This window comes from Lissotriton helveticus, chromosome 1_1 (genome assembly GCF_964261635.1).
Source record: "Lissotriton helveticus chromosome 1_1, aLisHel1.1, whole genome shotgun sequence".
In the NCBI taxonomy this organism is placed as follows: domain Eukaryota; kingdom Metazoa; phylum Chordata; class Amphibia; order Caudata; family Salamandridae; genus Lissotriton; species Lissotriton helveticus.
In genome coordinates, this window is record NC_136057.1 from 1,233,755,904 (window position 1) to 1,233,783,722 (window position 27,819).

The 27,819-nt window shown below is 42.3% G+C and overlaps 1 protein-coding gene across 2 annotated transcripts in view; it reads right to left on the reverse strand.

Annotated features, from left to right (window-relative positions):
* Window positions 1–27,819, reverse strand: part of TBC1D22A (TBC1 domain family member 22A) — a 2,393,943-nt gene that overhangs the window by 1,539,891 nt on the left and 826,233 nt on the right. For both annotated transcript variants that reach the window (XM_078679664.1, XM_078679673.1), the window contains exon 7: window positions 17,773–17,835. In XM_078679664.1, the coding sequence (XP_078535790.1) occupies window positions 17,773–17,835 (63 nt within the window). The remainder of the gene's footprint in view (window positions 1–17,772; window positions 17,836–27,819) is intronic.

A 27,819-nucleotide genomic window follows, 5' to 3' on the forward strand; every position in this document is an offset into this window, starting at 1 on the left:
TTTGCAACGTCCAGCCAAGCTGTACAATAGAACGCAATTGGGACTGACCGTGTTGTAACATTAGTAAGTCCTGCTCTATTATATCAATAGCAGATGATACAATACTGTCCAGTGAATATATTCTGGAAGACAGAGTCAATAACCCATTGTCCACAGCAGAAAGTGATTTTTCCAAATTGATACGGTCAATTTCCCGTATTTTTTCTGCTGTTTCAATTTGCATTATTTTCCAAGCTTTGTTGTATGCAGCGTATACACCGGCCGCTATGAAAAGTTTTTGACGCTGTTTGCGTGGTCCCATTATGAAATCACGCAAGTCAGCACCTTAAAGTTAAGTGTTGCTTAATTTCTGCCAGTGTGGATGTGTGTAGCCATTCGAGGCAGAGTTTTCCTACACTGTATGTTGTAACTATCCCTGGATGTTGTCTCTGGGAGTATCTAGGGTCTGGCCTGGTCAATTTGAACCCCTGTAATCTGTTCAGGAATCTATCTGGACAGCTGTTTGTGTCTGTGGGCCAGATCAACCATTTTTTCCAATCAGGATGTGTTCTGTTTTGGTTAAAAATATGGGATACGTCTATCTCAACATCTGTAGTGCTATTACTGTCAGGTGTTGGCTTTGGAATAGACGGTTTGTTTAAGTCTTTAATTTTGGCTAGGCCAAGACAGGTTGTCTGTTGAATGGTGTCATTCAAGAATATAATTTGTTCTGGGATCATGCAGGCTCTAAATAATGATTCTAAACCTTGGACCTGCCAATCTTTGGTACCCCAGATAGTTTTTGTTTCAATGTTTTTTTTCCAGAAATCAAAACCAAATGTAGTCATTTTTTCATAAAATGCTTCTGAATAGATTAATTTAGTGTTTGTCAGCATTGTTTTCATTCCTGTCTTATTTAACATTTTAAAATAAAACGTTTCTGCTTCACTTGTGTTAAATCCTGAAAAATATGGGACTTTCTCATAAAATGTTTTCGAACTGCCTTTTGGTGGAGTTGCACAATGTTCCCATTGATTATAATTAAAAACATTTCTAGGTTGAGCAGATTTATGCAAATAATGATGTACAAAGTGGTTGTAGCAGTAAATTTCTTCATAATTCGATGAACCTTGTAAATAATCATGTTCTTTAAATTTTGCTGACATAACTAAATCTGACATCATATCATTAATACTTTCAAAGTCCCAATCATCAGAGAATGTGCTCGGTTTTACAAAGTCACTTAATGAAACCTTAAACTGGTGTGGATACTTCAAGAGCTCGACCGGGCCATAGATTTCGTAATCTGTTTTGTCCCAAGCTACCCCGCCGAGTATTGGATTGGCTGTGACATTCACGGATGATAGTTCTCTTTTCTCGATGTGAGATGACTTGTGTGGCTTTAGGACCAAGTTGATGTTCTGACTTGCTGTGTCCATTTCCTTCAATAAAATTTCCCAAACAGAGAACCATGATGAGCCAAAGCAGGAGGAAAAGTACACCTAACACAATATAAAATTCAATCCATGGAGAAATCAGATAGGTTTCTTTGAGTTGATGAAAGAGTTCTGTTACTTTGTCTTTAAAAGTTTTTGTTGTTGGCTGTTCTTCAGGCTCGCTTGGATCCTTAGAAAAGTCATCGAAATTGATGAAGTAGCCAGATGCAGTTCTGTCAATTGCTGGAATTGCTTCGGGTTTTTATTTGCTTTTGCATCTTTTGTTTCATTAGCATAGTCTGAGGCTACATCGTTGTAGACTGGTGTTTCTTGACGAACTGTTGAAATTTGGGTTTCAAGAGGCACAAGTTCCATGGCATTGTTGCAGAGCCTTTTTTTATTCACTGCCGGTTTATCAAATGTGATTAGTCTCTCAGTTTGAACCTCTTGTATTGTAGCAAGTTTTGGTGCTCTGCTACATCTTGGGAGTCCACTGGGCCTACTACTTATTATTGGCCACATGATTGTGGTTTTACCAGGTCGATTGATACAACTCGGTTCTCCTTTTTACCAGCAAGGGGCGGTAGTACTACTGATCTTGTTCCGCTGACAGCTAAGACAGGTACTGTTTTTCTGTAAGAAGGCCCAAATTCCTTCTTCACCGCTATTTTCTCTCTGACTAGATCCCCAATCTTTGGAATCCAGACAGGCCTTGCTGGGACAGGTGGTTTCTCTTCAGTGGCTGTTGGCTGCTGTTTTAGCTTTATGTTGCTCAGGTCTTTTCTTGTTTCATTTAAGTCCTGTAAAATAGCCAAACGATCTTTGATATCAAAGCATTTTTCTTCTACCACTGAAGTCTGACTATCTAAGTCCTGAATATGCATTCTAGTACCGAACAATAGTTCGTACGGGCTGAAACCTTTTAGAGAATTTCTTGGCAGATTATTAAGACTACGTTGGACACTTGTTAAATGTTGGACTCACCCATCACCCAAACCTAATACCCTCACCGTTATAGATTGCTTTATGTCTCGGTTTTTTCTTTCCACAATCCCATTTCCCTCAGGATGGAAGGGACAAGAGTACCGCAATGCAATGCCCATGCTGGTCATGGCCTCCTTATAAGCTCGAGAGCTAAAAGCAGGACCCTGGTCAGAATGTAGCATGCCAATTGCGTATTTGCCGATATAGACTCGTAAATCTTTTATAACAGTTCTGGCGTCAGCCGAGCGCTGGTGTCTACATTCTTAGTGAATCTAGTCTTAAATAATATACATTGGGACGCATTTTTCCTGTTTGATTTGGCGTATAGATCGCCTTATGCTGTCTACTAGGTGTTCTGGCACTACCTCGGCCGGTTCGCCACTGCGATCTCTGTTGCAGTTTTGACAGTTTATTGCAAATTTGTGATTATGCAAGCTCATTCCCGGCCACCAGTATTCTGTTTGTAATTCTGTCAGAGATTCTATGATCATCTGATGCCTTAGACCTAATCCCATATGTGCTTCTTGTATTAAGAAGATTCTCCTGTTCGTGTTTGGAATTACTCTATCCCCCACTCCAGGGATTCGAGCAAAAGGAACGGAGTTTGCATCGATTATGTATGTATAATTGAGTGGATAGTTCACGGGTTATGCTGCCCACTCGCCTTTTGACGACGTTTTTACCGCCAGCATGGTTTCCCCGTCTATGTATTTTTCTGAACGCTTTTTTGTGGCTACGGAAGCCGGTTTAGTTGCTTCCGCTGTGGCTGTGTCAGCCAATGAATTCCCTGCAGCGTGAACGCCATCACGCTGATGACTCAGTGTATGTATCACGTGAGTCTTTTGTAGTTCTTTCTGCAAAAGAACTACCTGTTCCCAAAGCTTTTTATGCTTTATTGTGGCACCTGTATCATCTTTGTAACCGTTTTGAACCCAGTTCTGCAAATCATTATTGTAAGATTTGACGCAGTAATGCGAATCGCACACTATTAGTGTGGGGAATTCGCGATCGGCAATATTGAGCGCCATTTTTAAAGCTAATAAATCAGTTCGTTGACCTGAATTGTCTTTTACGGATTGAGACATAGTTACCAGTGGTCTCAATTTACCTCCATGCCACCGGTTTTTAACAACCGAGCACGTAGCATTGTAAGCTTGCTTTCCCCAAACTGAGGGTTGAGCAGATCCGTCTGTATATATTACACAGGCGTAAAGTTGAAGTGGCAGAATCTCGATTGGCAGAGGATATTCTTTTTCATATGTTAGATCTTTCAGTTTTTTCATTTCCGGGTCAAAATAGTATTTCACTTTTTCTGTAGCAAGAGAATGTTCCCATTGTATCCATTTAGGATCTAATTCAACATTAGTCAAATTGCATGGGCTTGTTAATGCCTCGAAGGCTGATTCTGCTGTTAAAACAGTAATCTGTCTGCCTTGGGCCTGGGCTCTTTCTTTTGCTACAGCTGTTTGAACCGCATTTACAATGTTTTCTGTAATACTGAATGTTTTTTCAGCTTGTGTGTACAAGTGTGATTTGTAAGCTATTGGTACCTTTTCTCCCTCATTAGAGGTCAGGTACGTGAATCCGCATCTTCCTGGGATGACTCGGATTACAAGGTTGCGTGTGTTATCGCGAGTTTGCAATTTTGTTTTAGCTAACATGTCTGTTTGCAATGATCTCAAAATTTCTGTGTGTTTTTGAGTCCAATTGATTGGTTTAAAATCAGGTTTTATTAATTCATAGAGAGGTTTAACCCTCTCCGCATAATTTAAGATGTAAGTTCTTCCGAAATTCAGGAAACCTAGTATTGATTGTAAGTTCTTCAGCGTTTTAGGTGCTTGGAGTACAGCACATTTCTCTAAGAAATTGTCTGCTAGGCTTTTGCCTTCACTTGATAATTCATATCCTAAAAACAGGACTGTTAGATGGGCAATTCGTGACTTTTTAAAGTTGAATTTGTAACCCTCAGCTGCGAACCCAAGTATTATGGTGTTCACTCTATTCAAGTGAGTGTCCAAGTCATCATCTGTGAGATAGATGTCGTCGACATAAGATAATGCCTCATCATCATACATTTGTAGTAACTCTGTTACTCTTGCTGAGAATAATCCTGGGCTATTCTTGAATCCCTGTGGGAGTCAACAGAAATTTGCTGTGACCCCATTATTGAGAAAGCGGTCAAGTACCTGCTTTCAGGTGCTATGTTTTGACAAAAGAATCCATTAGAGATGTCCAATGTCGTTTTGTATTTTTTGCGCACAATGTTATTCATTAGTGCTGCACTGTGTGAATTTTGTACTGCAAATGTCTTGCAACATGAGTTAAGGTGTCTGTAGTCCAAAACTAGACGATATGAATCGTCTTGCTTGGAGACAGGAAACAAAGGATTGTTCATTTGTGAGGTGCATGTTTCAATCACCCCCTGGTATTCAAGTTGATCTAAGATCTCCCTGACTTTCTTTTTAGCTTCTTGCTTAATTGGGTACTGCCTTTGTGCAGTTGGTTGACATTTTAACTGGATTTTGTGAGGAGGAGAGTCCTCATCCCATCCTACATGATTTTTATATAATGCAGGAGCTTGGACAACTGCCCATTTTCTTGCATATGTATATTTTTTTATGAATTGGAATATGATTTGAGAAGGCAGGCATAATCATTTCTTCGCCATGAGGGCACTCCCTGACAAACTCCGGTGGCCAGTCTTTCTCAGCTAAAAGGATGTCATAGCCTTTAGAAAGGTTATCCCAAAATAGACCCCTTACTTTCCTAGTCTTATCTCCCTCTATACGTAATGTTATCTCGTATATTTTATGAGGTTTGCTAACTCTGGTATCTGCAGTTTCCACCTGAATGTATTCATTCGTGTCCACTGTCTCCAGAAGATTCATCAGGATCCTGCGAGCTATGGTCACTTCTGCTGCGCTGTCTAGCATTGTCTGGGCCCACTCTCCGTTTTTCAGTTGTGTCCTCAGTATCCTCGGCATGTTTAACTATTTTAATGCTGGCTACCTTCTTTCTTGGAAATTGTAATTTTTTACTTTGATGAGCAGGTTCCTTGTCTTTGGACTTGACGTGCTCTTCCCTGTGTTCTGACCGTCCTCTTCTTTCCGATTTCTGCGTGGAAGTCTGAAAAGTTCGAGAGGGACGTGTATCAATGTCTTGATATCTATCAGGTTTCTTCAGATTATCCCTATTTCTAAGGTTGTATCTTTTCTCAGAGGGCTCCCTCTTTCTCTCCGCCGAGGAGACCTACCTCTGGACTGGAATCTTTTTTCTTTGGGAGTGGATTGTTTATTTCCATCCCAGCTCTTTTTTGGAGTGTTTAGATTATTTTTAATAAATATTTTTTCAGGATTTTCAGTTAGTTGGGGTTTTACTGGTTTCCCACCCAAACTATCTCTACCTAGTTCTTCATAGGATTTTTCTATGATTCTGGCAAGTTCAATTGGTTGGTCTGCTATATCTGTTTCTTTCAATTTCTGGCGGATCGCCACAGATGCTGCTTCTCCTTTTATGTTGGCTAATAATATAGCTGAGACCTGCTTGAAGTCTTTCAGTAATTTCATACCCAGAGTTAAAGCAGGTTCTGCACCGTATTCATTTTGAATCTGTCTTAGCACCTCTGGTATTATCGCCATAGACGGAACACCATGTGTTTTTGTGTAAATGGAAGCAAAGACTGTGCCCCAAGTGTCACAGTCCTCCACATGTGGTGCGATCCCCATTGGAAGACAGATAGTCAGAATTCTGTGTTTCTCAGTAGGGGTAGTATCCGGGAATACTGCCTCTATTTGAGTGATTTTTTTGTGCTAACCAGAAAATAATTTGTTCCCGTTTTGCGGGTGTTTTACCAAGACACGATTGTATATTCTGTGGTGTTATTTTGTTTGTGTTCCCCTGATGAGGGGTCAGCTGTGGAATGTTAATAGCTGGTTGGACTGTTGAAATCCGCATTACATATTGGACTAATTGTCTATGTATTTTAATTAGTACTTTTAGCTGGACTAAAAGTTCTGGTATTGACATTTATTCTAGCTGGCTAGAACCGGCCACGTTATTCCTGGTCTACCTAGTGGACCGAGCCTGGTGATGTGATTATTATGTTTTAGGGCGCCTTTAAACCAGAGCAGGTGCTCTTGGTATTTTAATAGGATTTCCACCTCCTCGAAAGGGGTGTACTCACCCGGAGGTTCCTCTATTTTGTAATAGTGGAATTCATGTGTGACAGCGTTTATCCATGTGTAGAATACCTCTGTCTGCCGATATTCATGGGCCTCAATTACGAATACGACTATTCACCTCTTGGTGTTAGTCCATTTTCTATAAGTTTAAGAGTTATAGTTTTTCTTATGTTGACCGGAATGAGTATAGCATTCGGGTCATTCTGTAGGAGACTTGTGTTATCCTCTAGGAGTCGAGCTGCTATTCTAGCTGCCTCCCTTTCTTCTTCATTTTCTGACATTTTTACTGACAGAAAGGTATTTGTTGCAGATCAAGTTTCAAGGAAACAAAGATAAGGTACACAATATTTTGGAACACCGTATCCTTCAATGTTGACTATACCAAAAACTATACAGAGGAATCTCTTCCTACTAAGTTCCGGCGGATTTTAACCTTTTACCCACTCCAGACGTCTTTTGGAGTATTTACGGGAAAAAGGGTCTGTGTGAAAAAGCACGACTGAGTTACTCTAACGTCTTGCGTTAGATTTATCGCCTTACCAAAGTTGGGCGCCATGTAGTGTAGTTCCTATATTCCCAATAGGCTCTGCGCATTGGAATAATATATTCAGCAGTGCAGACGTAGGACTGAGGTCGACTAGGTCCCTACTGACTATATTAGACTTAAGTTTTTGCCAGCTAGCTCAGAGGTCACTAGAAACTTTCTCGAATAAACGAGGAGGAGTTTAACCTCCCTGGATAGACAAGAAGGGATTAGCTTCTGACAACCATATAACATGACAACTTTGCTCCCTCAGAATAAGAGTGTATCTCTAGAGTCGTGTGAAAACAATAGACAGCTATTTCACTCAGTCAAATGTGCGTACTTAGTTTCACCAGAATGCAGAGAAAAGAGAGACGGGCGCTTTCAATAAAAGGTGTAATTTATTGAGCAGTCTTCTTCCTCATACAAGAGAAATGAATTGCCACGATTGCAATACTCATAGTAAAGTAAAGTGCGTACAGTAAAAGGAGGATTATAAAATAATACTGTAAAAGCATTGATATGGTTTCTTAGCCATATGATACTTAAAAATAGATAAAATATATATACATATATACATTGACTAACGTACTCCACTGGTGCTTCTAAATACGCCTACCCCTGTGTACCTGACCTAAGCCTAATACGTGGGAAGGAGTAAGTAAGTAGCAGTTTAAGTTAAGTTTGTTTTGCCAAGAATCTAACTCAAGAATTCTCTTTAAGGGTTTAGTCAGCTCCGTACCTGGGTAATAGAAAGCAAGAGGTCTTGTATCTCTCACTCAGGACTCGATATCCCAGTAACCCGCGAAGGTATCTGGAAACACCGGAGCTGTATTTCTCGGCAGGAGAAAAGACAGCGTCTCTCTCAGTGCGTCAAAAGGGAGGGGCAGCGTCCGTGGGCTCTCGCATCAGCTGGGCTCTCGGGCAAGTAGATAGCTGCTCCCAATACCACCACCGTGTGTTTGCTTAAGGCAACATTGGTATATTTATACCTGTAAGGTGCCGGGTTTGACGTAAGGCTGGACATAAGACGTCAATAAAGATGTCACTAAGAACTGGCCGTTCTTGCAGTGCTTTAGAGGAGATCTAGGATGAAATCAAAACAAAGCAAGGGGGATTTCCCAGGTTGCTGGAGGTTTGGATTGTTTAGAGAACTCGTGCTTTCTAGGGGGCCGGGGGAAGTAGCCTTGCTTAATGTGACAGCACGTGCTACGACTGAATATGGATATGATTATTATGCCGTTGTATGGATAGTATTGATTATAACCGGACAAGGGCATAAAATAGGAATATCGATTTTGGCTCCTAGATAAAACCACAATAGTTTGAACAGGGGTCAGTGTCCCCCTGAACACACAGACTTCAAAGACATTTAGGGGTATAACTATGAGAGCTGAAGCCCCTGAACTTTGAAAAAATGGCTTGATCAAGATTGAACAAGACTGAAGCTACTTTGTGGTCAAGAGGAACCTTTGCCAAGGAAGAAACAACTGAAGAGACTGAAGGAAAGGATTGAGCCTTGCTGTGTGTTCTGGGGCTGGAAACTCAGGAACACAAATGTGTCCAGGAGAGTCTCAGCGACACTGTGTGCCTGTGCTTTGTGCAGCCTGAGACCCTCTTAAGGAGTGCCCTATGATCGTGGGCACCTGAAGTCCGAGCGAGTCTCAGCGACGCTGTGTGCTTGTGCTTTTTGCAGCCTGGGCCCTTCGTGAGGATTGTCCTGTGATCGTGTGCACCCAGAGTCCAAGAGAGTCTCAGCAATGCTGTGTGCTTGTTCTTTGTGCAGCCTGAGACCTGTGTGAGGATTGCCTTGTTATTGTGCGTACCGGAGTCCAAGTGAGTCTCAGTGACGCTGTGTGCGTGTGCTTCGTGCAGCCTGAGACTTTCGTGAGGAGTGCCTGGTGATCGTGCACCCGAAGCTCAAGTGAGTCTCAGGGACGCTGTGTGCGTGTGCCCTGTGGCAGCCTGAGATCTTCGTAGCAGTAGCAGCCCAGACCAGCTTCCCCGGAGGAGCTGAGCCACCGAGCCGAGCCCGCCGTTGCCAGGCCGGGACCTCGAGCCAACCTTGTTGAGGGATGGCCGGAGTGTCACTGCTCGGAATTCACAAAGATTGCATCGGAGGCCCAAGTCGCTGGAAGAGGAGAGGAGAGTGAGGTCGCAACCCCCAGGTAACGTGTGTCGGTGGTGTGCGGGCTTGTAGGGAGATGCTCTCGGCCTCTCTCATTCCGGCAGCGCGAGCCTCTGCTTCGGCTCGTATTGCAGCCTGTACTTGCCAAGGGAGTGGCAGTACCGTGGCAATAGTGCGGAGCTGCACTTTTTGTTACTCCATACCCGTGTTGGGGGCAACTGTTGATAGAGGCTGACTGCAAGTCAGCAGGAGTAGAGAACTACCTCATTAGTGTATTACGCATGGCATCATTTCTGCATAATGAACTACCTGATTGTCGTATGATGCATTGCATTGTTTCTGCATAACTAACTACCTAATTAGTATATTACGCATTACAATATTTCTGCATAACGAAGTACCTCATTGTTGTGTTTTGCATTGCATTATTCCTACATTGCAACGTGCCTGATTGTTGCGTTACACATTGCATTATTTTTACATTGTAAAGTGCCTGATTCTAGCATTAAGAACTGCATAACATTGTATTAGGACTACAGTGGAACATTTAGAAGTGCTCATTAATATCGCCAGAACTTACAAGGACTGGCTGGCCTATCAACCGGCCAGGAGGAACAGTTCAAATACGCATATGTTGGATATCATGTGGTTTTATCGCATATCTTTTTATATAAATTTATACACTTGTGGTGTCATCATTGGGTTGCTGTGAACATGGTTGCAAATACTTTACACATTTTCCTTGAAAATAAGCCTGGCTGCTCGGGCCAAGCTACCAAGGGGGTGAGCGGGGGCTATCTGAGAAGGTGTCCTTCCTTTCCATGACATGGTAATGAGGGCCTATTCGGTCTGGGCCACTACCGCTATGAAGATCTCAGGTACCTACCTCAGCCAACCAGGGATCCCGGGTCTAACACTTATGCAGTGTGAATTGATGCTAATATGGCAGAAGAATATGTAATACTGGTGAGAGACCGATATATAATCTACTGGTTGCTCACTCCTGGTCTAATTGTAACTCTTGGCATATTGGAATTCTCCTTGACACATTGGTGGTTCTCACCAGAATAATGGTGCACTTCTCATACTGGTAAAAGGGGAGCAGGCCAATATTGAACATAAAAGGGCTTTGATGAAAAGTAGTGCAGTTTACCCCTTTGTGTTAACTTTTAAGTAAGCTGCTTCATCTCAATATTGTCTTCATATCACCATAGAGTCAATGCCTATTGGAATATAGGCATTTCTTGAAATCTTGTTAAACGGAAAATTAAATATCCATCCTGAAGGAATATAAAAATAGTGAAAATAAACTGTTAGCAAATTTTTGTTGACATGTTTACATTAACTGTATCTTTTAATTCTTAACTAATTATTGTATAAAACCTATCAGTGTTTTTGAAGACCCTTCATACTGTGCACAATAACACAATGCAAAGGTGGTCCTGATATATTTTTGGCCTTCCTTCATATAATGATTGTCCTGGCCGTATCTTCTTCTTATGGGTATTTCTCTCACACGGTCTACATCCCAGATAACTGGTGCCTACCACTGCCTCATGAACGTACATCCTGGTATATGATACAGAATCTGTTGAATGAACACAACTACATGCAAATGGCAGGGAGATGTTTTTTGATAAACCAATTTTGCTGGGATTTTGTATAGAATAACAGACATTTAAGATGTGTTACTCTAGCAGCCATTTCAATCTTTAGGAAAGAATCACAATTAATAGCTATACCAACCCTGTTAATGGTTTTAATGGTTTACTAATCCGTTGTGTGCTCACCATGTCCCCCATACTCTCTCATGTTTCTGAGGACAACTTCTTACCTCATAAATTGGTTGTCCCATTTTTGCACACCAGCCTACTCCACCTGCCATTCTAATAGTGAGGGTGGGTGAGACGTATCCAATTTGTGTGCTATATCATGCTTCACAACAATCGTGGCTACTCTTATGAGCGTGTGCTTGATCTGGGTCCACCGAAGTACTTTAATACATCCAGTAGGGCTACCCTGGGTGTGTGATCCACCGGTCACCCTAGGATCTATGTGAGCATTCTCTTTATTTACTTCCAGAACCTTTCTATTTGCAGAAAAGCCCAGACCATACAGAAAAAGGCTGCATGAACATAGTGGGAGCACCTGGGCAGGGGTAACAGACCGGCTTGCCAGAGGAGGTGACGAGTGAGGTAAGTGTAGGTACTTCAGTTGTAGTAGACTAAATCGCAAGGAGATGACAAGTTACCAGGGAGCCATCCAGGCGTCTTGCTAGTCGGCTTCATTGAGGGGTCCCATCCATTCCTCTCATGTCTGCTTGAGGAAGAGAAATGTATCTGGTACATTAACAACAAGTGTTCAATATATCTGGGATATATAACTCCTTTGCCCAGATAAAACGTCATGAGTTCTACCTCAAGTGGGTAATGAGTTGGTGGGACCATCCCTCTTGTTATATGGCTTATTAAATTGGTCTGTGAGAGGTCTAATTGACTCTGGAGTTCTTGAAAGGGTCTGAATTGACAGTTATGCCATACATTTCCCAGGGAGGTGATGCCTGTTATATCGCACCCTGTGAATTTCTCAAGTTGGGCAGTGTGCTGGAGCATTTTTTCTTGCCTTGGTGTGAGTTGGGTCAATGTGTGATACCGGTCCAGGAAGTAAAGGGCCGTGCTCTTGACTGAGTTTAGCCTACCTCGCAATCATATACCATTTGCTGGCATTTGTCCCATGTGATTTGGGGGAGAGAAGAGGGTGCTCCCCTGGCCCAAAGAAAGGGGCGTATTGAGGAGGCTAGATCCTGAAACCATTTGTGGGGGATCCCCAGTGGAAAGGTTTGGAGGGTATATATGAAACATTGACATATCACATTTTAAATAGGGCCACTCTGCATAGCAGGTTTGGCAAAATTCATCCTTCGTCTTGGTGACGGGTGGGTGGGAGGTCCAGACTCTATGTTAGGACTGGCTTCTGTGAGATAAGGACCCCCAGGTATTTAAAGCTATGCGGTTTAAGGGTTATGTAGGTGTGACATGCTGAGATCTTGCAGCTGTCCTGAAGTGACACCGGCAGTGACTTGCCCTAGTTTATGAGCATCCCTGGCACTTGATCATAGAGCATAAAGATTTCCAAGCATTAAGGACCTGAGAAGAGCAGCACATCATCTGCATAGAGTGCAATCCCAGCTCTACCCTGAGTGTCACATCAAATAAAGCTAACCAGGGGCATGGGCAAAAAGAAGTGGGGACAGGAGACATGCTTGCCTAGCACCTCTACTGATAGGAAAGGGAACCAAAACCACTCCATTAGTCTTTACTCGGATCAACGGGACTGAGTACAACATTCTAAAATAGCTCTTGAATCTGAGGTGATTCCCATCTTCTCAAGAACTCCAGTCAAAATGGACCAGTGAACTAAGTCAAATGTCTCCTCAGAGTACACCAATAGGATGGCACATGGGTTTTGTAAGTTGATAGGTCATTGCCACCCGCACACATTGTATGTCAGGTGTTTTGCTGACTTTCATATCCAGCAAGGCTTCATTTATCTCTTCTCCTGTGAGCGCTTTCTCTAGTTGGGGAAGAAGGTTTGCAAGAGGTATGTTGTTCAGGATTGAGTTCTCCCTATCATATAAGGGCCATAGGCTCTCAGCACATAGGAGGCTGTACAAGTTTGCAAATATAGCCGCTATCTCAAAGACCTCATTCCTAGGTGCCTACCTGTCATTAGTGATCTCGGGGTACCCCGGGGTACCCCTGGATGTCAGGTTAATCAGTGGTTCTCCCCATGCTCACAGACTCGTCTTGTTGATTCTACCTAGTAGCGTTAGGCCGTTGATTCTACCCAGTAGCGTTGGTTCATGTCAAGGGAAATTAGTTTCAATTCATTTCTTACCATGTGGAGTTGGTGTTAAGGTTTTATGATGCCTCTCTCTGGGTTCAGCTTTCCAGCACCAGAATTAGAGCCTCAAGAGCGGTCACGTGCTGCTACCTCTCAAATGCCTTATCTTGTATGTACGTTTTGCCAGTCCTTGCACGATGCCTTAACTGCCACCCAGAATGTGCCTGGGATGGTCACTGAGCCCTTGAGTATGTCTACATACATCTGAAGTCCAGTCACAAGGAAGTCAGAGCACTGATCTTCTGTGAGGAAACATGAGTTAGGCAGCCATATGGGTCCATACATTCGGTCTGGGGCCCCAAATTGGCTGTTAAAGGCAAGTGGGCATAAATTCTCCTGAGTAGAAATGTTGAGTATGTTATGCGTATAACATCTGCTGCTGGCAGAATAAATATATCTATCCATGAGAGTATGTTGTGTGCAGCAGCGGTGTGTATGTATTATTTGTCGATGTGATACCACACTCGCCAGGCATCACAAATGCCAACAGTGTCAGACAGTTGGACAATTGTTTCGCCTTTTTCAAATGGTAGGGGGGGTCCCGTCGCGTCCAGAACCAGGTCGGGAACCACATTGAATTCTCCCACAGTACAGTGGTACCTTGAAGGAGGTCCAACAATGCTTTCTTGACAATGTCATGGGCCTGAGAATGCAGTTGAGGCGGAACACATAGGAAGGTAACGTGCCTTTGCTCACAAAGGCTCTATACACCCACGTACCAGCCTAGGGGGGGGATGCAGCAGTGGAGTGAGCCAGAAATGGGAAGGACTTGTGCATTAGGATCACCACTCCTCCAGATCCTCTTGCATGTCCAGCTTGCAATAGTCTATCATAGCCAAATCTTTGACGGATGGGTCTCCTGCAGCATTGGGATAGCGGACTGATAGTGGACTGAAATCATTTGGCATAGCAGTGAAAGGGCGTCTGTTTAATGTGGTCCAAAAGTCTGTTGACATTCCAGGGTATAATTTTAAAGCTTTGCCTTGCATGGGTTGTGTACAAGTTATGGATAGTAAATAATGTAGACATCAGGGGCATAGATGAGCAGCTCGAAGGACTTGGCCGGAGTCTGTGTTGGCATACTATCATGGAGTGTGCTTTCCGGTGGATGTTTGAAGGTCGCCTGTGTATGGATCTCAAATATGTTAAGTGAAGGTTGTCTAAAGGATATGTATCCAGAATGTGTTGAATAAAACTATGGAATAACTGCCCCCCTTCTCACAATGCTACCCATAACTTTCAAGAAAACAACCCATAATGCAACTGAATGCATGTCTGTAGAAAGTTGACCTCCTATAGAAGATTGTCTATTGAAGAACTATAGTGTGCTGGTTTAAGGGAATCTGTGTCCAAAGTGTCTGGAGCCTCCGCAAGGTGTGGCAGTTGGCAGGCCGATATCTAAGGACAAAATTAGGCACCATTTTGACATAATGATGGGTATACTTCTGTTGTACAGGTGGCTAGGTGTTTTTGTGGCCCTGTTTCATATAAAGCATACTGTGGCATAGTGTGGACTAACTGTCTTCTGTCCGCTGTGCTTGGCTTCTTATGGGAATTACTGCCAAGTGGTGGGATTTCATCATATCTTGTGGCTACCACTGGATTAGTGTGACTGCCTACATGTAATGGCGAGAGATGAATTTGCAATAAAGAATCCGTCCAAGGGGAATAAGATAATGATGAAATGGCAAGCTCTGATTTTATATTAAAGACAGGGCTCTGAACAATGCAATTTCCCACTGATAGGGAGTATTTCTCTCCATGTGTCCCCATACCCGATGTGTTCTGCAGTTTGGTGCTTACTTTCCCTCCATGTTAAAGAACAGTAGATGTTTCAGCACCCAGGCTAATGTGCTGCATAGCTAAATACATACAATATCCCAAAGGAGAGACAGATTGCATTGCAAATGCTTGTTTAAATTCCCATTCCTAAATTGTTAAAATTAGGATACACTATTCGATAATGTTCTTGCTGAACCAAATTCTGGATACATTTTTCTATCTTCTTGTTAAACAACCAGTTCAAATCTGCAAATTGGTACAATATTGAATCTCTGGCTTGTATTGCACGAGTCTTACAACGCTATTTCATTTTCTATCGATACCTAGTAGGCATGCACGAACATCAGTAGATGCAGTACTCCAAGGAGATGCACTCCATCAGAACACAGAAGGTTAGGAAGAGTGGTAGCAATTTGCCCTCAAGCAGGTGCTCAGAAATGTAAAGAACATAGATAAGCAGGAATTTGAAAGATCCAGAGTAACGGGCAAACATATTTTTAGAAACATGCTCTCTCGCTCAAAGTTAATTATTAGGTATCTTATCTATACACTAAAAAGACTCCAGAAATCATTTTTATGAAGCAATATGTAGAAAGTGGCAAAGAGAAACTGCTTCCCAGATTAGTCCAAAATTAGGAGGAGGTTGGCTAATTTATCCACATTGCATTGCCATGGGCTAGTTTTAAAAGCATGTAATTATTTGCACAGTGGCAGGTTAAATTATTAGTCCAGTAAATATACGTGTTTCTGTCCAGCGTGTTATTCACACAATTAAATTAGTAATTGCCCCTGCAACTTCCACGTTTAGTGCGCAATGCCCATATATAAAGTAGGCAATTATATTGCAATGTGAAGGAAATCCTTGTCACATGCGGTACATTATAAAATATCCACTCAACCTAAGGAGCCCTGGCCCACTGATAGCTAAACGCAGTCTTTTCTGAATATTGTCTATCTCTCTACTTCGCATCGGCAAGCATGATGACAAGGCCCCCCGCTATTCGCACATTTTTTTTTCAACTGCTCAAGATAAAGGGGCGACTTTTTACCACTCTGCTACTTTCTGGATTTACGAAAAACATTAAACCGTTTTTTATTGTTTCTAAGAAAAAAGCAAAACAAAAATCACCAGAATGTTTTCACTCGGGGGCCAGGAACTCAAAAACATTTTAAAACCATTGTTATGGTAATTGAAACTGTAATAAAATGTAAGCCCTGTACTCCGACTACTGCACTTATTTTCGAAATTGTCTCTCAAAATCAGTTTTAAAGTTTTTGCATCTTAATACACAGGCACGTTCCATGCATTATAGTTATCCATCTCCCAATATACAGGTTAAGGAAAATGGAGTTGGCTCATTAACTTGTGAGAAACATGGGGTGTGGAACTAATTGGGGTAACTAAATCAGACTCAATTATACATTCAGTACTGGTGCAGAGGGGCAGCAGATCCTTTTTATTGGCTCCTGACTGTGACCAGAATGAAAGTCCAACTAACATGTGTCTCTTGACACAGGTGCCGCATCACACACTAGATCTCTCCCTAACTGGGTTCTAAATGTCACAATTGACTCCTTATTGCAGTCTCAGCTAGCACAGTGTCTGAGATGATCAGAGATTCTACCACAGATGGTAACAGGTGTTGCCTCGGCCAGTCTCCGTTGGATACGGGATCATTTCGGATAGTTCACTCCTCTGTGTGTCTTATCTCCTGGAGGGGAAGCTGCATTGTTGGTTGATCGGGAACTTCGAGTTCCAATTTCTCCCATTCTAAAATCTCTTCCCCATCATATTTTGAATTCACCTGCCCTTGTTCCTCTTCTGATCTATGAAATTCTAGAACATAGAGAAGCTATTGCCTCAACTCTCCTTCTTGGGGTTACCATTTTCTCTGCATTGGCGATTACCTTCCAGCGGCTTCACTGAAATGGGGTTCTGAACTTGCTTCATGGATGGTGGTCTCTGTTTAATACCACTATTCCCTTCTCAGATGTCAGTGGGTCCAGCACCTCTTTTCCTGCTGGCCTAAAGATTGTCCCAAATGCCTTTCTGTTGGCTCGGTCAGTGATCCAGCTTTAATGGCCTCAATTGTGGTGCTGTCGAAATCACATCAGTCACTAGCCTTGTGAATAGCAAATTCGCTGATGCCTCCTTTGTAGAGTAGTGTGGTGTTAATTGGAGGGAAGATGGTGGACAGAAATACCAGACTTAACATTATGCTCAAAACCGGCGCATGAGCCCACAATCACCTCCCGCATGTTGAAGGTAGTGCGACTCTAATGGAGGTACCTCGTAACACTACAATTGTAACTCGTGGGGGCTGAATCACTAAGGGATACAAGTTGAACATGCAATTTCCCTTGAGAAAAGTTGAATTGCATTGGAATTGGTCATTCTCAGTTTCTTCATTTGTAATTCCTCAATCTCAACTATTACCGGCGCCATTGAAATTAAAAGGGGCCTCATTAACGTGGTTGTAGTCTAAATCAGCAAAAAGTAAATATTCAACACAAGAAAATGATGTGGCTTGACAAGAAAGGACCTGCAATCCAAAACATCCTTTCCAGACAGTTTAAAAAGAAAAGTGGTGGGTGTAAACTGAGTTGCCATTTACATGAGATCCTACCAAAGCGATGGCAAACCCTCACAGGCTACAACATTTAAGAGACAAGCGAAAATGCAGGCCATACCAAAGCCACCAGGATTCATGAAAAACACACTGTGAACTTCAGAGCAATCACACTGCATAAATCACTGATATAAAATAAAGTTTTGCTTAAAAATGGAAATAATCTGGCAACTTACAAACTTAAAACTTTAGTCATAGTATTTCATAACAATGCAGACTTTCTTACCTCTTTAACAATCGGCTGCAGAATTAAAGTGTCAGGAGTCATACGAGGAATATCAATGTGAATCTATGGATTGAAAGAAAAATATGAATGAGAATATACATCGCCTATGAGTCACACAAAGTGATTATGGTAACTTTAGTTTGAAGAGATGACAGACAATGAGTGACAGACAAAACAGAAGAAGCATAATAAAAATGGACAGTGCTTGCAATTCTGTATAGTCAACAAGTAGGAGTTTAATAATTACCGAAAACCAAATAATATACTTAGTTCGATAGTATCACACTCTGTACATCAGACTGGTAGTCTGAAGGATATAGCAGTTGCATCAATACTCGCTATCATGCAAAGGACCAGAGCATCCTGAATCCAGGGTCTCAACCAGAAACCAGTGACCAGTGGTGGCTCTTCCGCAATGGTGGAGGATCATTGCCCCACTTACTGGCCAGAAAATGTAAAATAAAACAATGTTCTTGCATTTTTTTATTTTGCCGGTTCTTAGCCAGTTCTGTAGGGAGGGCCTAGGCATGCCAGGGGGAGGAGAAGTGCTACGTGCACTCCCATCCCCAAGTGCTCACGTGTGTTTGGGCGGCCATCACAGGCCAATCAAAACACACATGCGCACTTTGCATTGAGCAGCCAAGCTGGAGAAACCCCACAGATTCCCTGGTCTGAACAGGGAATCTTTTGAGCCCGCTCAGCCAAATCCCAGTGCTGCTCTAAAGTACAGGGATTGGATGGGAGCCTGTCCCAGGGGCTGCTGGGACCCAGGAAGAAGAGGAGAGGCAAAGCGATGCTGGAGGTGGCCGGTGGATGAAGGTAAGTTTTTATTTTTCAAATAACATAATATTATTTCTTCCCTCGTGTGACCTTCCGCGCTCCAACTCCCACCCCACCACCCTTTATTCGTGACAGCCACCACTGACAGTGACAGAGCACGCGGGTGGAGAACAGGTCCTTGCTGTTGGAGGCATGCCTATGCATGGAGCATATGAATGTTTGTGGACCGCTGCACTCCAGGGTAGACAGTGTTATCCAGGGGTAAATACTCTCCAATGGTAATAGGTGCGCAGGAAGACACCTTCTGGGTCCAAAAGGTGCTACAAGACTAGGAACAAAGAAAGCCTTACTGCCAGTAAGGACAATTCCTGGGCACTCTGATGTGCACAAAAGTGCGTTATTCGAATTATAAGCGCTCCTTAAAATAAATGGCTGTAGTCATAGTAGTTCAATGGTTTACTTCAAAAGAATGTAATCCATGCTAACGATACAGTTCAACATTTCAATCATATTCCGTCATATGGTAATGTTGTGATTCAAACATGGATCAAAAAGTCATAGTGGTAATTTAGCTCCGAAGGTTAAATGATCCCCGATGCATGGCATTAGGCAAGAACTAAACTTGATCCTGGAAGACATTGCAATGTAGAGAGTCTGTTGCACTGTAATAGAAGCATCTTCACCAGGATCTATGTAGGAGTGCCAAGACTGACCAAGAAGCAGTAGGAAAAGGAGCCAAAGCATAGAAGGCAGGACCCTGCTTCAACTACCCCGTGCTTAAGAGGAAAGTATCTTCAGAAACCATGAGTAAGACTGAGACCTAAATACAAAGTTGCCACGCAGCTGCTTCCAGATTGTCTAAATTAAAACATACAAGCTCTCATTCAACAAGAGAGTAGTGCACAAACTGCGTATTGTTATTTTTGAAGGTGTTCTGGATGTGCTTAAAAAGAGCTTTACTTCTCTCTTTCAGCATTCACTCAGTCATCAATCCATTGTTACAATCCCTTTATCCAGAGTCATTTATCCACATCGATGAACATGCTTTCTTCTAAACAAATGCTTCCATTTGCAAAAATACCAATTAAATACTAATTAACCCACACCCATCTATAAACAATCCTTCTATCCACCAATCCATCCATCTATCTATTCTACCACATCAACCCAGGGGTCCCTCTGAACCCTTCCATCTACTGAAATTCTTTCCTCTATCCATTCTTCCACACTTACGTATCCCCATGGAGACCTCCATCTACAGCTATCACTCTATCTATACCGAGCCGCACATATTTCTCTATGTAGCCATGCCCACCTGCCCATATCCCAAACCAATCCATTCTTCTACCCAGTAACCTTCCAATCCATCAGAGATCCACACTCATCCAATTCATATAGACACTCATTCATCCATTTACCCACATCCATAGAGTCAGCTACACTCACTCATCAATTCACATGCAACCGTCCACATACACTAACTAATCCACATGAATTTATCTAACCATCAACAAGCATCCAGAATTGAGCCCCATTTATTTAATTGATTCAATGCTTTCAATAACAATCATCCATCCAGGCATATCTTGCAAATCATCCACCCCAACGCTCCATTCCCAACCACAGTAGTCTATTCTTTCTCAGGGAGAGTGGAACCAAACTGTCCCTCAACTAAAATACCATACACAAATTCCCATCCATCAAAGCAGGTGTGTTTGTATGTGTTAGCTATCAGTGGACAAAGCTCCCATGAGTGTGTTAATCTAGTGTTCATTCGCACACATTTCAAAAATATATATTTAGCAACTAGTGCAGTAAATACAAACACTTAAAATAAGTAAAATCACTTTACATGGTCAATGCTGATTATATTTCAAAATGTTTCTAATTTAATAAGCTCTTTCAGGGTTCAGATTTTATGCAGCAGTGAGGATCCGTGGCCTTTCAAAACTTATAGTTTCATTCATTTATTTCACTTAAAACTGGTTTCAGATATCTCAGAAAATCAAACCGAGTTCATCAATACCATCCTTTGAGCACATTCTGGTTAAATGCCCAGTCTCAACTTCATTCTCTATATTTATCAATGCCTCCTTTATAGATCTCCAGACCAAACTGCCACTTTTACACATTCATGCCAAGATTATCATTGTACCTTCATGCTCAGGTTCCTGGAACTCATTTCATACAGGTATTACCCTTTTCTTCCACAACTGACATAGCCCTTAGGTATACCAGCATGGTTCACCTCCATCATAAAATTAAAAAAACACATTCAAAACAAAATACTCATAATGTCCCTCTGAGGAAAGTGACCTCACAACGTATTAACTCTTCCGACCTCCGCTACATGGCTTTGTCATGCAAACTGAACAGCAACTTTGAAGCCCATACAATCTATTTAAGCAAATCTAATTTTATATTACCACAATGCATGGGACGCATGAGTAGTATTGTATTGTATTGCACTGCAGCATTTATATAGCACTCAGTATCCCTATGTCGGGCATTGAAGTTCTTGTAGAAGGAAGTAAAGAAAAAACTGCCTAAAAACAAATCAACTGTCTTGCTGCATTGAAATGCTCACTAATAAAAAATAAAAACTTTCCCAAGGAAATTATCCATCTCCCCTTTCCTTCGGGACTTACATTGGCTCCGCATTGACAGTCTTATTAAATTCTAGACCCTGTCTCTTGTTTTTAAAATCAAGGAAGGAACCGCCCCAGTCTATCTTCAGGAGCTTGTCCATCCTTATGTTCCTTCTCGGTCTTTACGCTCAGCCACCCAAGGCAATCTTGTTACTCCTAGTTGTAGACTTGCCAGATGGGAGGTCGCTCCTTTTCAGTCCTTGACCCTAGATTAAGGAATTCCCTTCCTAGTCTTATGAAACATGAATCTCTCTACCCCAAGTTTAGGCGAGATCTCAAGACCTGGCTTTTCTCTCAGTAACCAGCTTGCCGTCCCCTTAGTCTGCAGTAGTAGACACGCCTGCGCCGGGAAACCCTGTCTAGGGGAACTGTGCGCATTACAAATTCAATTAATAATAAGAGATTACCCTTGTACTCTCTAGCATTCAAAACCTGTGAATTAATAGATTACAGTGAACATACTTATTTCACGGTAAAAATACAGCACGACACTCCAGAAGAATCAAACAATTTTAAACTTCCAAGAGTTAATCTTAACTGTTGGGATTCAGGAGAAGACAATACTCCAAATACCAGTTGTCAGTCAACCAAGCTCCCTGTAACGTATCCACAGCCAAAGAAATCACACCAGATTCGAGACAATACACTAGTGCTCTATCTCTTACCATTAGACATTTCATAATTCTGGCCACTAACATATCTGGCCAAACTGAAGGCCGGCACCATCTAACCTCACTCTTGCTCCATCTTTCCTCTGAGGCTCCCGTATTTGAAGATATTGGTGAAATCATTAAAGGACACTGCATGCAAGCTGTTGCCTCTCACAAATCCATGTAGCTAGTGGGGGCATGCCGTTTCGCTACTTTTTACAGCTCAATTGCAAGGCGGTAGTTAGGTAGACCGAGGACGATGTTAACATCAAATCATGAGGCAATGTGCCCAGAGACACAGTTACAAATAGCATTTCAAAATACAGTCAAATAAAGAAAGGATTGACTCAATAAGTGACTTCTGGAACAGAAAATTAAAAAAAACATGAAGGTATATTACAAAATTCAAAAGGGTAAAATACAGAAATAGTAAAGCGCAGATGCAGCAAATATTAATTAAATCCAGAGCGACATTGTCATGAAGGCTCTCAGTAATAGGAACAATGCAGGATAATATGCAAAACCAGTATTAGTGCAGGTCTCAAATGTGCAGCAAAATCCGTAAGAAATTGGCAGCAACCCAGCTAGCACAGAGAAGATCTCAAAAGAATTCTGGCTCACCGGGAAGTATTAGAACTGCAGCGTCATAGTGGTGTGAACAAAGAATTATACTTTCAACAAATTTACTTACAGAATTTTTCAAATCACCACAAGACCCTACCAGCTTAGCACTAACTTACTAAGTGAATATTGATTCAACCTCTCTGACCTAATGCCATCTGGAAGGGTCAGAACTCAGTAGTTACATAAACAACAGAGAACCACAGTGAATGTAATAAAACATACAAGCGGAAGGTCCTTAAAAAAGTGTTACAGGAGGCCCTGTCACAGGCTTATTTTGAGAAAAGTGTCATTCAGTAATAAACACATTTACATTTTGTGTGACTATGTACAACATAAATAAAAACTGAGAATAAATATAATGCTGTAACATCCATTTTGGAAACGATGTAGTCGAGGCCAAACTGAGGCCTAGTTAGCATAAGCCATGAAAACACACTTTACCAGGTCGTAAAACCATTTCTTGAACTTCAACAGTTTTATGACAGTATACATATGTGAATTCAAATGTGGATTAATTGCTCTGCACTATTAATGATGCACAATTTGAATAAAAGAAAAGCACAATCACTAAAGATCAGGTCCTCGCCACAAAGATCTGAAAATTACTGAAATTATGTAAGTCTACTGGCTCATTCTAGTCATAGAACAAACACTTGTTGTGACAGCAATTTCAAAATCTGGTGTTATCTGTAAAGGCCACACAACCAGAACATACACCACCACTGGACAGGGACTAAAGCAGGAGTGGGAGGAACAAGTCTTCAAACATATTTTGGACAAATCATTGTACAGATCATGGAATACCTTTTACTTTGTTGCTTTATCTACCTCACAATGCTCAGGGTTTTGAGGTGAGACAGATGAAGAAAAGCCAATGACACCTGCTACCACAATGGAGACAGAACAGAGTTCTCTCAAGCTTTGTTCGTCCTTGGTCTTCCACAGTAGGTGAAGTAGTGTGTTCTGGTCAGAGAGTGAGTCATGTGCCCATGCCAGATAGGGAAGGTTTTCCTGCACATGCTGTTTCAGACTTTCCAGTGAGAAGACAAGAGAGGAGTATGTTTTCAAAGGTTGAGAAGAATCACTCTTTCACCAGTCTGGGACAGAAAGGGCAAAAGTGAAGAAGGAACCAAAGGTCAGGCGCATATCCTCCCAAGGATAAAGGAGGGAGTGGGACAACAACTTCCCTTAATGGTATGTAAGAAGGAAACAGCAGTCACTGTGTGGGATGACATAGTCTCTATTGACACCTGCTTTTTCCTCTGACTTCCAAAAAAGACTATCATTCTGAAGAAGACTTCTCAGAGAACTGATTGAAAGAGAATTTAAGATATTGCTGGCCAAACTCTGAAAGAAGGGAAGGAATATATATACTAGTATGCCTGTCAACCTGTAATTGCATTCACAGAGAGCATAAACCATGATTGAAGATATTTGTGGTGTAATCTGGAATTAAGAAATATCAAAATGAAAAAAAAGAACCGTAACTGTAAGGCTTGTCAGAAGTAGGATCGAAACGCCTTTAGAAACATGGAATTACTTCTACAAAAAAATGTCGGAAGGCCAACAGCAAGGGCTCCCACTGAGCAATAGTGTACCCGAATAGATTAATGTCAACAAGATAGAAAGGAATCTGCCCCCTCGTTCCACATGGCCTCTTTCATTTCAAAGTTTTGCCATTTGATTTACATGTGGCTTCAACTACATTCCAATGACAAATAAACAAGATCTTACCCTCTTACTGAAACTATTCTGCAGAGCTCAATATTAATATTGTCTTAAGTCCAACCAGGGAGATACACATATTTGATCTGCAGCAGGCGCTGCAACAGAATAGGCTTGCAGTTAATCCAGTTAAATATAACTTAGCAGTTTGTCAGAAATTTGGGATATACCTTAGGAAACTGTCTGTGTCCAACCCCAGGTAGAAAAATTGGAGGCCTTTGAGCAAATGCAACCCCCACATTCCAAGAAGAAGATTAGACCGTTTCCAGGATTCACTGGGTACTACCATAGATTTATTTCAGATTTTTCTGCACAAGCAACTTGCCTGACAACTTTATTACAAAAGAATGTACCTAATCCCGGGCTGATATTGCTGACAAAGCCTTCACCAAGCTTAAACATACTTTGATGATGAAACATGCATTACAAATAGTGCTGTGGAAAATTTAAATTAGGCCTGCTTGGTGAGTAGAATGGTTCACTGAGTTGGCACGCCCATACTTGACCACTGGTTTGATCGACCTTATGAATGAAATGTCACTGGTGAAGTTTCTTGAGGATAAAGCATCACTGGTGATGTTTTAGTTACCACATGATTTCGAAACAGACAATCCAACTGCTGGATGTCTTGAAACCTGGCACACCATTTTAGGCAGGTTGCCACTCTGCCCTGGGCTGGCTAGGAGGATCTTCCTGCAGACTGGCAACATGGCCTGCTGGGACCAGGCCAGCCTGGGAAGCTATGGCTTTGGCTGTCTCCCACTGGGGATTAGTGGAAATGTTCAGCCTGCTGGAGCCCCAGACGACTTCTCGCATTCTGATGGTACGTTGCCCAGCTCAGGATAGATGGCTCTGCCCGGTGGCTTGGCCTTCACAGAGGTCCCATCTCTGTTCTACACCCCAGATGGGCACAAGAGTCCTCCTTGGTTTGCAGCCACACTGACCTGAGTAGACATTGTCACCCCTGTCCATCAGCTCAGGCTGCCCTGAGTTTGTGCTTTCCAACTTCCTGGAGTGGTATGAACAGGGGGGATTGATTCTGTTTAGGAATGGTCAGAGGCTGGAATCAAGAATCATGGATACAATTAACAAGTTACCTCTGACACCATAAATACAACAAGTAATTCTGTTCCCAAACGATTTTTTAATTAACATTGGGTTGTATGTCTCACATATAAACTTCTTTGTACTTTTTAAGCAGTTCCAAAACAACAAGGCCCATCAGCTGGACCGCATCAGTGACCACAAATTAGATTGTTTTGTTCAAACAGGATGCAGTGTGCCCGTGTATTATATACAGTGCAGTATTGAAAACTCAAGTATTATATACATTACACAAGTGGAACAATTATATACATTAAATCAAGAGGTACAAAAAAACGAAAACTTCATATTCGGAAGGGGAAAAGTCCTATTATTTTTTGTATGTGTATCAAGGCAGTGTATTGTATTGAACTGTCCTCAATTTTATCTGACTCTGTGAAGGTCTTCGTCTTGCTTTTTCTTGTTATGACACCTGGAGTCCTCAGGTGAGCGAAAACTCTTGCTGGCACCTGTGTGTGCTCACTCGGTCAGGGAAGTGTCTTGTTTTCATGGCGGTTTCCGGCGGCAGCTTCTCTGCTCGTCTTTACGTGTCCAGAGTTCCTCCGGCACCGGGAGGAACTCTGCGCACGTAAAGACGAGCAGAGAAGCTGCCAGCAAGAGTTTTCCCTCACCTGAGGACTCCAGGTGTCATCACAAGAAAAAGCAAGGTACAGAAGTTCTGGTGTGGACAACACAATTTCCCTGATGAAGACCTTCACATAAAACGTGCCAACAAGAAGGTCGAAACGCGTTGGTGCTTTAAAGAGAGGCTCTCAGCCGAGCTGAATTGGAACTGGGTCCTTTATTGGACCAAACTATCTTTAAAACGGATAGTGTATTTCGTGCTCGAAAAATTTCCCCAAGACCTCTCACTTGGCAAAGAAAGAGTCAGAAAAATTGAGGACAGTTCAATACAATACACTGCCTTGATACCCATACAAAAAATAATAGGACTTTTCCCCTTCCGAATATGAAGTTTTTGGTTTTTTGTACCTCTTGATTTAATGTATATAATTGTTCCTCTTGTGTAATGTATATAATACATGAGTATTCAATACTGCACTGTATATAATTCACGGGCACACTGCATCCTGTTTGAACAAAACAATTTAATTTGTGGTCACTGATGGGGTCCTGCTGATGGGCCTTGTTGTTTTGCAACTGCTTAAAAAGTACAAAGAAGTTTATATGTGAGACATACAACCCAACGTTAATTAAAAAATTGTTTGGGAACAGAATTACTTGTTGTATTTATGGTGTCAGAGGTAACTTGTTTATTGTTTCCAACTTCCTGGAGACATGGTTTGGGGAGTTAACCTTTTCCGTGCGACCGCGTTTCCCCCTCCGGTGCTGGGCGGTAATAGAAACGGGTGTGGTCATGACGGAACGGTTCCGTCATGAGCACAGCTCAACCGTAGCTCATGACCGAACCGTTCCGTCATGAGCATGGAAGGGGTTAAAGTAGGTTAAGCCCCCAACCCAGAGGAGACATAAGTCATTTAGCTGCACCAATCAGCCCTCCAGTCATCTGGCTGGCCAACCAGCGAACAGATGGCCCAGATGACCTGGAGACCAGATTGCTAGGACCAATTTGGTGACCAGTGTGCCCAGACCCACAGCCTCTGATGACGACCAGAGTGGCCATGCAAGCCAAGGCTAGCACTTAGGATGTACCTTCCTAGATCTATCATCAAGCTTACCTCACAGCAACTCCATTGGTGCGCACTCCGGCTATATGATCGTCCTGCTGAGTTGTGAGGAGCATGCTCCAGTCCCTGCACCAGAAGTGCAAGGTTCGAGGGGAGGCACCCATGCTGTGAGGCATGTGGTGGAGGCAGCCTCCCACTAGCCCGCACCCCATCCCTTCCACCTGTGGGCAGCAGAGGGACACCAGGGGGGAGGCACCTAAGGATGGAGACAAAAGCTTGGCTCAGAGAATGACTTTCAATAGATCACATTGAAGTAGCTGCTCTGCTAGTTATGAAACCCTGACACAGAATCAGGACATCTACGAATGATTTAATACCAGGTGTCCAATGCAGGGGGGATTCTGACTTAGAGGCTTTGAGTTATAATGCCACAGAAGGTAGGTGTGCCCCATTGGCTCCTAATCAAGTACATTTACCAAATGTCTGTCCCTGTGGTTCCTCTCATACTGAGCAGGATTAGTAGTGCAACACAACATAATCAGGGTAAAACTAACCTGTCACCAACAATCTAAACTCAACTCACATTAACCTATTAGTGGGTGAAGCATCCCACAGTTGGTGAAATATATTTCTGAATGATAGGACGAGACAACATCAAAGTGTCAAAATCAGACGCTGCTATGACTATGAGCGGTTGGCTGCTGGAAGACATATATTCTTGTGGTAAGAATAGTGGAACTTGAGCTCTCTCTATAAAATTATTTTTAACTTTTCCATATGGTACTTGTTGCCTCTTGGTCTTGTGCCTAAAGGTAGCCTTAGATGGAGTTTACCACCCTCTTTGGGCTGCATTCGCACGCAACCTCAATAAAAAGACCCAATCTTGGC